An 11,810-nucleotide genomic window follows, 5' to 3' on the forward strand; every position below is an offset into this window, starting at 1 on the left:
TTGTTTTCCCCTCATTCAAAGAGAGAGGACTCTGGTCTTAAATGGTTGGAAATAAATGCCCATCGACATGCCAAGATGACCATCAAGTGAACATACTTTCCTAAAAGGACTTTGGCCTAAGTAAACTATTATTTACATGCATTTACATGCAGCCTAATAATCTGTTAATAATATGACTAATAGCTCAATTGCAATAGAATATGTCCATGTATACATGTATAGAATAGACAAGTCCAATTGAGGCCATTCAGAATACAGTTTCTATCTGATTGATCGAGGTGGATAATCCTGTAAATAATCAGTTAAATAGGAGAATAATATCCGTGTAAACTCCTGTATCCGATTACATTCCCAATCGGAAAGTTTAAGTCCGTTCTGCTTGTGCGTCGCGTCACAGTGAGAGTTTATCCCGTTCAACACGGCGGAGCAGAAACTGGTCTGCAGAGGAGACGAAGTTCATGCTCTGATCTTTAAAAGACGGCGGTGGGACGGACGTCCAGCTTATGCGTCTCAGAGCACGACGTCTTCCTCTCGGCCTTCTTTAATAAGGACGTGTGAAGGACGTTTTCCTGAGTCTGACGTCATTTTAAAGCAGTTAAAAACACAATCACTGCTCACTGCTGCTCATCTCACTCTGACTGGACCTCACGGGATGCTGGTTGTCATGGTAACGTCTACACTAAGCTGTTCTCCACACACGCGTGTCATTTTGGATCGGATTACTTGTAGTGAGCATGTAAACGGAGATTTTCCATCAGAGTGTTGAGTAGAGTGAGAATAAACACCTCAGTCTGAATCTGTAATCGGAATGCCTGGCTAGACTCGTGTTTATATCAGATGTAGCGATGGTTAAATTTCTCATTTTTGGACAGGAGCGTATATAAGCGTATCTTATAAAAACTGTGTTGGAGAGGAGAACACTCAAACACCTGTAAGAACAGAGCATGTGCTCAAGAAGGATCAGTGCTTTATTACTGCGTCAGCGTATAATATATCAGCCCTAATGCTGAATCACTCCTGTTTAAGGCTAAACAGGACCAGGCCCTTCCACTAGGCTCCTACTGTGGAGCGTTTTACACTTGGCTCAGGTCTAATTACTTTAACAGTTGAATGTTCTGCGGAAAGGCGTATGGATGGACCCAGAGGACGGATTTGATTACTGATCTTTTATTTAGTCTAGTGTGTTTAAAAGCATGGCACCGCATAAAAGTACCTGGTCAAAGTCATTTACTGCTCCAAATAACTGATTTAAGCACAGCTCAGCTTTCTACATTCATAGACTCCGTCTAGAAATCTGCGTACTCTGATATTCAAAAACTAACCTACACATTACACAGCATACCTGTTATTATAAATATTCCATCTGAAAACATGAATGGACGAACTGAGCGATGCTGTGCTGCGTATCCACAGCCTTCAGGAGTGAGGACCGAACCAGGCAATTAAAGAGAGGAAAAATTATAGGGTGGTAAGATTGCTATGTTAGTGTCTCGGTCACAGTGACTCATGTTTTTTTATTAAAGGAGATGAGGCTCCGCACCTTGAAGGCATGAAAAGGAGAATAGGAAGTCTGCGCTGAGGCCTTTAGACAGAAGGTCTTAAGGAAAAACAGCTGTGGACCCCTGCAAAACCATCGGACTCGCAGCCGCGCACACATATTGCCACATATGGAAAAATATATAAACATAGACGCCGATGCTTTCCACTCAAGAAGACGGGAAGGGATATGTTACAACTTGGCACTCAAAGGCGAAACCAAAATAGAGGCTGCGGAAAGAGCTGCAGTGGGCAGGACAGTCCGGACAAAGCCTCGCACTGACCGTGACACTTTTCTGCTTGGAATGTCGGAGTTTGGCAGTGTTCTTCGCACAGTTGGTCACAAGGGGACGTTAAAAACAAAAGAGACATTCACTCGTTTCCTAATAAAACCTCCAAGCTGCTAGCTGCTCCAGTCCCAGCAGGGTGACCCCCAGTACCCCCCCAGCGCCCCCACCCACCCCCCCGCCCAACCCTTCTTCTCCACCTTTGCCTCCTTGGGGTCTCTGTGTGTTTTTGTTTCTCCTCAGTGGATTGTGCCAAGGGATTTCACACCGGCTGAAAGGTTCCCCCAATGTTCCACCAACGTTCCCCAGTCAGGAGATGTTTTTACAGACTTACAGACACAAAGTCTCTCGCTGAGATGCCATTTCAGATCGACTGTGATGTTTATTTGTGTTTTTCTTTTTCTGGATGTGAAGTGAGTCAGTAGTAGTCTCCGTCGTAGTATCTCATTGGATCGTATCCGGCCAAGTCTTTGATGTTTTCTGCCATATAGGCAGACATCTCGTCTGAGGAAAAACAACATTTATGAGATCAGTGTCAGGTAAATGTGTATCATCGCTGCCCAAAAGAAAAGCACTAAGGTTTCTGAAGAAAAGAGGTGTTATTGAAAGTGATTTTGGGGCATTTTTATTGGGCCATTTATAATGAAATTTCTTCTGAGCTTAAAAGATGTAGAAAAGTTGAGCTGGACAGAAACGGGGATGCATGTTTTGACGATATAGTACTGCGCAAAAGTCGGAGAAGAAGACGTGTGAAGCGAAATATCTGGACAGTAAGACCTCGACTCATGATTCTCGATGCGTGATTCTGTGTCCACGTTAGTGTTTAATTGGTTCTCTGCGGCGTAAAATCATTTAAAAGGTTGTGCTATAGTGACGTTGTAATAACAGGTGCTCTATAGAACCATGTTCAACACATTCTCCATCAGTCAAGAACCCTTTCACCATGCAGAGAGCCACATGTACATGTTCCCTTATAATGTTTGCACTCTGGGCAAAGCTTCGCAGTTTGTTTGGGTGACTTTGGTTGCTGGTTTTATGATGTCAGATCAGTGCACAGTGGTAAATAACATATTTTGACTCCAACCTTGTAACTCAAAGGACTCAGTAACATAAACGTATAAAATCGCTTCAGATTTGGAAAATCCCATCATTTTTGCAGCAGGGAAAACCAGCTTAGACCTGGAGTTCCTCATCTGGTCGAGATGACGCGCACCTTCTGTCTATTTAATTACTAACGGTACAATCATTGCAAATGTTCTGTTTGTATTTCCAAATCTGTCCTCAGGAAAGTCCAGTATGGGACAATGGTAAAGTTATTAATGTTTTACCTAAAAAAAAGGAGGTAACAATGGTAAAGTTATTAATGTTTTACCTAAAAAAAAGGAGGTAACCTGGTAAACTGTGAGTTCACTGAACTGCAAGTAATACGTTAAGAGAATATAAACCATAGATTATTGTTATTATAATAACTCTTAATTTTATGGTGAATATGTGGCTTATTTTTAAATTGAAACATTAAGTCCTTTTTTTATTGTGTATTTATCGTTTATATTGTGTTTGCGTTGATTCTAATGTTAAAAGCAAACATACTGCTCAGATAAACAGACAAAGCGCTTCTAGTCAAGTCGCTCTGGATAAGAGCGTCTGCTAAACGCTGTAAATGGAAATGAACAGCTGTAAACAGTTTCCTTGGACTATATGATATACAGCACAGCGCAAAGGCTTAGTGTGTTCATTTCTACGTGTTCTCCGCTTCACTAAACAGAGGACTTGACTGTCGGTTCTTATGGTTTTGCCACCTTAACATTAAGGTTACAGCATTTTTTCGGATCCTTTCTATTGGCCTATTTATTGTGAAGTGTTCACTCCCTGTAAAGAAACGGAGTACTTTCAAATATGGAGTTACAGAGTTACACAGTTTGTTACCTGGTGGCAAAATCCCCAACACAGCGGCAGCCGAGACGTCACCGACTTCATTCCTCCCGGTGCATCTGTAGGTACCCGAATCCGCCCGGGTAGTTTCTTCAATCTGCAGCCAACTCGAGAGCTCATACTTCTGAGGGCCTCCTCTGGACTACAGACAGACGGGCGGACAGACAGACAGACGGATAGACAGATAGATAGATAGATAGATAGATAGATAGATAGATAGATAGATAGATAGATAGACAGACAGATAGATAGATAGATAGATAGATAGATAGATAGATAGATAGATATTGTGTATTTGACCAGGGGTGCACAAACTTTTGCATATGACTGTCTGTGTACATATATGACTGTGTACATATTTACTTAATAATAATAATAATAATAATAATAATAATACTGTAACATAATAAGACACAAACCCATGACGCCACATGTAACAGCATATTTACCTGGACAGATATATGAGGATCATCTCCAGGTAAAATGACATCCTTCCCATCCTTCCTCCACTCCACGAGGGCCATGGGAAAGGCAAACACCTCACAGAGAAACACCACACTGCTGCCGCTCACGTTCACCAGGTCACGCGGCGGGACCTTTATGATAGGAACTAAAGGAGCGAGAGATCAGACAAGGGATCGTGTTCAGAGGCCATTTCCTCTCAGAAAAGCAGCACCACCACGCATGTAAGTCTGACTGCTGCAGCTGCTCGGGGGCCGTAAATCTCCTCCCGAAAGCCAGTGGGAAAATTACAGGCTGCAGGAACTCCAAAAGTCCCAAGTACAGGCAGTTAAAAGATTTGAGAGGGAAAACATCCACTAGACAACTCGTAGACCTCTGAGCAAGGACGCAAAGAAGCCAGCAAGAGCCAAGAAATTCTGCCTCGGCTCTTTTCCTCGTTTAGTCGGTTTAAACTTGAATTCAGTTCATTTGAGTGCAGTTAGGATACAAGTAGCACTCGTTTACGAGAGAGATTAAACAGAGGCACTGGGATCAGACAGAGGGAGGATCTGGGAGAGACACCAGCGACTGGGAAAAGTCTGCCAGGAGAAAGATCTGGTGGAGCACTCAGTGTGGAATACATTAAGGATGTTAGATGTAGAACATGGGGTAATGCAGTGATACGTTCTCAAACAGTTCAACTAAACTGCACCCAGGAGAACCACAGTACGGGTCCATGCTTTCTTTCACAGCCTAGACTGAAACTGGTATCTAGGTAACAGACAGGTTCTTACTAAATAAGGCTCTTGGTACTTTCTTTGTAATATTCTCCACAAAAAAATGGTTCTTCAAGGGTTATTTAGTGAAGACAATGGTTCTATATACGACCATGAACACTCAAAGGACCCTCTGAAAGCTTGAATAGTTCATGGCACTGGTGAAATGTTCTTCAGATTAGAGAATGTGTGATATATGGTTCTATATAGCACCCAAAGGGGTTCTGTTTTTGTTACAGCATCAAGCTTGGAACAACAGAAGAACCCTTTTTTGATGATATTAAGAGCCCTTTTCAAAAAGGTTGTTTATAGAACCATGTACAACACGATCTGAAGTACCACTGGCTCATGCAAAGAGCACTGTGTTCATGGTTCTACAGAGAACTGTTTAACTTTGATGAACCATCTTTTTTATGAACCATCTTCCAAATCACTGAATCCAGGTGTTCAAGTCACTTCCATGGCCACAGGTGTATAAAGCCGAGCCCCTAGGCCTGCAGACTGCTTCTACAGACATTAGTGAAAGAATGGGTCGCTCTCAGGAGCTCAGTGAATTCCAGCGTGGTACCGTGATCGGACGCCACCTGTTGTGTAAAGCGCCGCCACTGGACTCTGGAGCAGTGGAGACGTGTTCTCTGGAGTGACCAATCACGCTTCTCCGTCTGGAAATCCGATGGACGAGTCTGGGTTTGGCGGTTGCCAGGAGACGGTACTTGTCTGACTGCATTGTAAAGTGTAAAGTTTGGTGGAGGGGGGATCATGGTGTGGGGGTGTTTTTCAGGAGTTGGGCTCGGCCCCTTAGTTCCAATGAAAGGAACTCTTAAAGCTTCAGCACCAAGAGATTTTGGACAATTTCACGCTCCCAACTTTGTGGGAACAGTTTGGGGACGGCCCCTTCCTGCTCCAACATGACTGCACACCAGTGCACAAAGCAGGTCCATAAAGACACGGATGAGCCAGTTTGGTGTGGAAGAACTTGACTGGCCTGCACAGAGTCCTGACCTCAACCCCATAGAACACCTTTGGGATGAATTAGAGTGGAGACTGTGAGCCAGGCCTTCTCGTCCAACATCAGTGTCTGACCTCACAAATGCTCTTCTGGAAGAACGGTCAGAAATTCCCATAAACACTCCTAACCCTTGTGGAAAGCCTTCCCAGAAGAGCTGAAGCTGTTATAGCTGCAAAGGGTGTGCCGACATCATATTAAACCCTATGGATTAAGAATGGGATGTCACTCGTGTTCATATGCGTGTGAAGGAAGACGAGCGAATACTTTTGGCCATATAGTGTATGTCTTGTCTCTCTCTCCTCTTTCACTCAACCAAACTACTATACAGGTGTGTGATGGACCAATGAGGACTTCGCTGAGGCTTAGCTGTGCTCTGTGGTCCACCAACCAGAGTTGCCGCTGTCTGCTGAGGGACGGTTCTTGGCAAATAAAGGACTCACCTGTGAGAAGTCATGGAAGGAAGCACTTAGCTTATCTGAGACTCTTGTAGTAGTTTAGTCAAGCTGCTACTTCATGGTATTTAGCCAGTAAACGGATTTGTTCCTCCCTGTCTTCTTTTTTCTCTCTCTCTCCCTTTTCTCCCTCCAGCGTGATGTGTGGACAGGCAAGTTTGGGCACACATAGACATGCACAGCGTTTTATTGTTTAGACACATCAGAGAAGGGGCGAGTGCCTCCTGCTGTATTTTGATGAGGATTAGACCTGTCTAGGCAGGGCTGGCTTTGGCACTGTCTTCCATCCACCTTTGTGGTTGGTTGGATCATACAGGTCAATGTTCATACTTAATCAGTGGTTATTCGAATCTCTAAACTCCACACGCGTCCTGTTCTTTCATCAGACACTTTTTGAGGAAGCAAATAAAGAAGAAGGCATTGACCAAAATCACAACTTCTGTCTCCTCGTGTCCTTCCCGTCCTTCTTCCATAACATGCTACGTGTTCCCTCCTCTTTACCATGAGCTACATCTGAGAGGAACACAACAGTCATTACAACGCTTTCGTAACTTACAGTGGAAATGGCTAACACTTAATTTGGACTCTGTAGGTGCTTTGTAGATGTTTGCTTTGCATTTAACTCATATGGACCTAAATACAGGGAGTTTCAGAAAGATGCATCTCATCTCAAAGCACCATATTCTTACAACCGTGAGGCACCGAGGAACCAATTACAATCCAATTGTAAGAGGGGGTCATAGAGTTCCTGACCGGCTCCTTCAGTCTGAGAGGAGCTGAGACCCCTGAGCAGAACGTTCTGCGTTCTCCACGTCAATCAGAGTGAATCCGTCAGAACTGAGCAGCGGGATTTTCATCAGCAGTGAAGCTCCAGCAGCTCAGAGCGTTCGGCGCTGGTTCCACAGCACTGGATGATCTCCGAAATCCCACTGAAAGAGCCGTGAGAGCAGCGACGCCCGACACGCTCAGTCCAGTCTGGGATGAGTTTGACTGTGGTGTTGATGTCATCCGTCCAGCTGGAGGAGGTTCAGACTGAGACCTTGTAGAACTACATAATAAACTTTATGCTCATTTAAACCGTTTACAGCTCACTGCACTGATCTGTAACGATTTACAAGAGAAATCGTTTGAATCTTTTCGAATCACCCTGTATTTATTGAATTTACCTTAATTAAACCTCACAATATCCCTAAAGACTTAAAAATTATGGTTCTTCAAGGGTTCTTTCATAAAGAAAATGGGTGTTCAGATTGATGGAGAATGTGTTGTAGATGGTTCTATATAGAATCTTTTTGAAAAGATTCAATACAGCACCAAATAGGGTTCTGCTATTGTAACAAGCCTGACATCGTAACAACAGAATCCATTTTGGTGCTATGCGGAACCTTTCTCAACAAGCTTCTCTATAGAACCACATACAACACGTTCTCTGTCAATCTGAAGAACCATTTGACGATGCAAAGCATCCTTTAATCGTGGAAAGTGTTTTTTGAATGTTCATGGTTCTATAGAGACCCGGTTTCTTTACTCAAGAACGCTTGAAGAACCATCATTTTTAAGTGTGTAACCTTAACCCATAGTCTTAACCCTAACACTGGTCGTGATCTCCTGATAGCTCGTTATAATTTGAAGAACTTTATCCATCCAAATAAAGTGGGCTCCACAGAAGTGACACATAATTAATAAGGTACGTCTGTATGAAATACAGAAGATAATGTTGGCATAAACACAGAATGTTTATGCCAAAATACTCCAAAGTAACTCTAGATCCAAAGCCTTGCTCTTCAGGGGCTACGTGTCAATGTAAAATGAGTTATTGTGAGGTACTCAGAGTGATGAATGGACGTCTGTCCCCATTCGCATTTCCAGGAATGCCTAGGTGGTAAATTTGACAATTCAATATACTCATTTATTTCTTTCTCCTACCTGTCTTGCACGGGCCGTCGCTCACATTGAGTCCAGGACTCTCGAACGCTGCTTCTTTGTACTTGCAGAGGTTCATGTATGTCCTGCCATCAGATCCACACATCGGTTCTTGAGTAACACAAACGCACTGGGCGTCGTGGACACCCTCGTCTTCATACGCTCCATTAATGGGGTCCAGCTTACACTCCATGCCCTCTCCACATATTCCGTAGTGGACGTTCTTGTCCCCCAGATCGCATGACTGACCCTCAAGGTTTCCACATTCAAAGCAGCATCCACAGCTGTCCCGCACCAGCCCGGCTCTGCAGCCTCGTGTCTCGTGACAGAGCTCCGGCATGCACTCCTCGCAAACGCTCCCGTTTCTGTAATCCACCTCGTCCGTGTCCTTGTAGTAGTCAAAGGTCATGGCCAAGTCATCGTCCATGTCATCGTACGTGTAATGTGGGAAACTTTGGCAAAGTCCCACACCGAGCAGCAGAAGAGGCAAAATAATCTCCCCCGGCAGCATCGTGCACCACAAATCTTTCTCTTTACACTGGTTTATGTCTATATAGAGCTTTTCATTTCAAAAACTTTACAGAGAACGGTAAGCAAAACACTGTAAAGATAAAATGAGACAGTTTACATGGAATAAAAGCCGGTTATAAGTGCACTAGGCATATCCTACCTAACCTAATCTGCATTTCTAAATACCTGCCCAGCTTGCACCCCTAATATCCTCTCTCAGACCCTTCCAGAGAAGCCTGGAAACAGTTTTCCACCAGCTCTGAAGCTGATCTCCAAGCAGACGTGGGCACCCAAAGAAGCTGAGAGATCCTACATCGTTCAAAAAAGGAGCAGTGGCATCCAAACGTCTCTGACAGATCGTCAAAAACTCACGAAGGGAGATGGTAAAAGGTAAACAGAGATTCAAAGCATCCAGAAACGCTCGTGTGTCTTCCAGACTTCCAGCCAGTCCTGGAGAAATGAGAGCGGACAGAAAAGCAGTAGCTCTGCCTGTCCTGCTCAGATTCCCACCCCCGTCCTCCTCCTCCTCCTTCTCCTCCTCCACCTCCTCCTGCTGCTGTAGATCAGCCCCAGGCCCTTTACATCTTTACACCATCTGTGGGCTTGCAAAATAAACAAAACATAGCCCACCGGCCACCTACCCCCCCGCCTTTCAGTGAATACCAGAAGACAGAAAGAGCTGGAGGTTATCCGTTTAGGCATTTTAAGAGTTTTTCAGATGTAATTCAGTCATTCAAAGCGGTTTGGTGTGAAATGGTTCGGACGTCTTTACAGTGGTGGTGATGGGAACCAGGCGTCGCCATGACTACAACACAGATATAGACACTTTATTAACCATCCAGAACCACCAGAGAACCTACACATATACACAATGTTGATAATGGTAAAATAGTGGGACAGTTTTCTATACAACACCCAATAAATGGCTTTAAAACTATGTTTTGTTCACTCTAACTATCATCAAACAGTGTCTCAATCATCAGGCAATGAATTCATAACCATTTTTTGTAGCGGTGGAGCTTTTAGAAGTTATGTCCGGTTCCTATCACCACCACTGTGAACAATTCTTGGTAATATATATATATATATATATATATATATATATATATATATACACGTATGTATATTGCATAATTATATGGTTAACATTTAAACAGACTCGTTCAGAGCGGTTTGGTGTGAAATATATATATAATTTTTTTTTTATCAGTGGAATTCCTATTAAGTGGTACTTTTTTAATCCCACAAATGGGGAAATTCTACCTCCACATTTAACCCATCCACCACATACACACTAGTGAACAGACACACACACTAGGGGGCAGTGAGCACACTTGCCTGGAACAGTGGGCAGCCCTATCCATGGCACCTGGGGAGCAATTGGGGGTTGGGTGTCTTCTTCAAGGACTGGGGATTGAACCGGCAACCTTCCGGTCACAGGGCCAGGTCCGTAACCTCCAGCCGACGACTGCCCCCTAAAAGACATTAAACACTATTATAAGACAGTTGTAGTCCATATAGGACCTATATAAGGACTTTTATGATGAAGGCATATTTTAGGATTAGAGTGAACTGTTAGAGAAAGCTCTGCTTATGTATGGCACAGCTGTGGCCAACAACAGCTGGATAATAAAGCACCAGGACCTGTGCGACTCTTTTATTAGCGTTTTCTTTATTTTCCAGTTTTGAGTTTTATGAGGTCAATAAGGTGAGGCAGGTAAGAGCACTCACACCTGTGTTTGAAAGCTCCTGTTACATCTGAACCAAACCATAAGGCGATTTGCTGAAGAGCCGCTCAGCTTTTACTTCATGTATAGCTCTTTGTTTGATTTATATCATTTAAATAGACAACTGATCTTTTATTTACGAGTTTTCGGCTCATTAAAGAGTGAATCGTGTTATCTGTGTCGTGATGTGGGCTAATTGAAAGTGGCTTGAGTTTCATAGCGTGAGCTTCAACTTTAGAAAATCAGATGAAAACAGAAATGATGAAAGCACAGCGGCGGAGATCAGCCTGGTCAGACACCCCTGTGACCTTCCTAAATATAGAGCCTGTCTACCATGACGTCTTTTAAATCCGCACAGCTTTAGTTGGGCTATTAATGCAGTCAGGTGGTTGATTTATCTTTCACATTATGTATCTAGACAGCTAATAAATGAATGTATTGCTGTTGGGGAAAAAACCTTGTATCTCCACAACGGAAACTTTACAGCAGAAGGAAAAAACACACTTTACTTTTAATGTAAGTCAATGGAACCAGAATTTTTCACAAGTCAAATGAAAAATGTCAAAAACGGAGGTGTGAGGTTTCTTTCTGACAACAGTGATATGCTATTGTTAGCCAGTGGTGGACAGTAACTGAGTATCTGAGTAACTGAGTATCTGAGTAACTGAGTATCTGAGTATCTGAGTATCTGAGTAACTGAGTATCTGAGTATCTGAGTATCTGAGTAACTGAGTAACTGAGTATCTGAGTAACTGAGTAACTGAGTATCTGAGTAACTGAGTATCTGAGTAACTGAGTAACTGAGTATCTGAGTAACTGAGTATCTGAGTAACTGAGTAACTGAGTATCTGAGTAACTGAGTATCTGAGTAACTGAGTAACTGAGTATCTGAGTAACCGAGTATCTGAGTAACCGAGTAACTGAGTAACTGAGTATCTGAGTATCTGAGTAAATGTAATTGGTTTCTGTACTTTAGTATTTTTGGTGTATCTGTACTGAAGTTTCTCCGTTCTGGGCGACTTTCTCCTTTCACTCCACTACATTTCAGAGTCTAATATCCAACTTTTTCCTCCTACATTTTGAGAAATCTGTGGTTCCTTTTGGTTTCTGTGTGTATAAAAACGTAACATGTCAAAACGAAAGAAGCGCAAAGCCAGAGCACCAATCAGGGCCCAGCGGTCACTTTGTTTAGAGCTGGTTTTGACCTGTCGGTCATA

At 43.2% G+C, this 11,810-nt stretch overlaps 1 protein-coding gene across 1 annotated transcript; it reads right to left on the reverse strand.

Moving 5' to 3' along the window:
- Window positions 1–2,025: 2,025 nt before the first annotated feature.
- kazald3 (Kazal-type serine peptidase inhibitor domain 3) lies at window positions 2,026–8,930 on the reverse strand. Its single transcript, XM_017682168.2, has 4 exons — window positions 8,360–8,930; window positions 4,205–4,365; window positions 3,750–3,897; window positions 2,026–2,327 (listed from the first exon to the last, which is right to left on the reverse strand). Exons 1-4 carry the CDS (start codon window positions 8,865–8,867, stop codon window positions 2,242–2,244), a joined length of 903 nt encoding a protein of 300 aa, XP_017537657.1. The 5' UTR covers window positions 8,868–8,930; the 3' UTR covers window positions 2,026–2,241.
- Window positions 8,931–11,810: the final 2,880 nt, after the last annotated feature.

The sequence above is a fragment of the Pygocentrus nattereri genome, chromosome 29 (genome assembly GCF_015220715.1).
Source record: "Pygocentrus nattereri isolate fPygNat1 chromosome 29, fPygNat1.pri, whole genome shotgun sequence".
Lineage (NCBI taxonomy): Eukaryota > Metazoa > Chordata > Actinopteri > Characiformes > Serrasalmidae > Pygocentrus > Pygocentrus nattereri.

Bases quoted from the DNA above. Each gene is read 5' to 3' on its own strand.
- kazald3 (XM_017682168.2), bottom strand. From the start codon at position 8,867: ATGCTGCCGGGGGAGATTATTTTGCCTCTTCTGCTGCTCGGTGTGGGA. The intron at 4,366-8,359 runs GTAGGAGAAAGA...TCGCTCCTTTAG, and splicing joins CGACGGCCCGTGCAAGACAG to TTCCTATCATAAAGGTCCCG. The intron at 2,328-3,749 runs GTAACAAACTGT...GTTTTTCCTCAG, and splicing joins GTTGGGGATTTTGCCACCAG to ACGAGATGTCTGCCTATATG.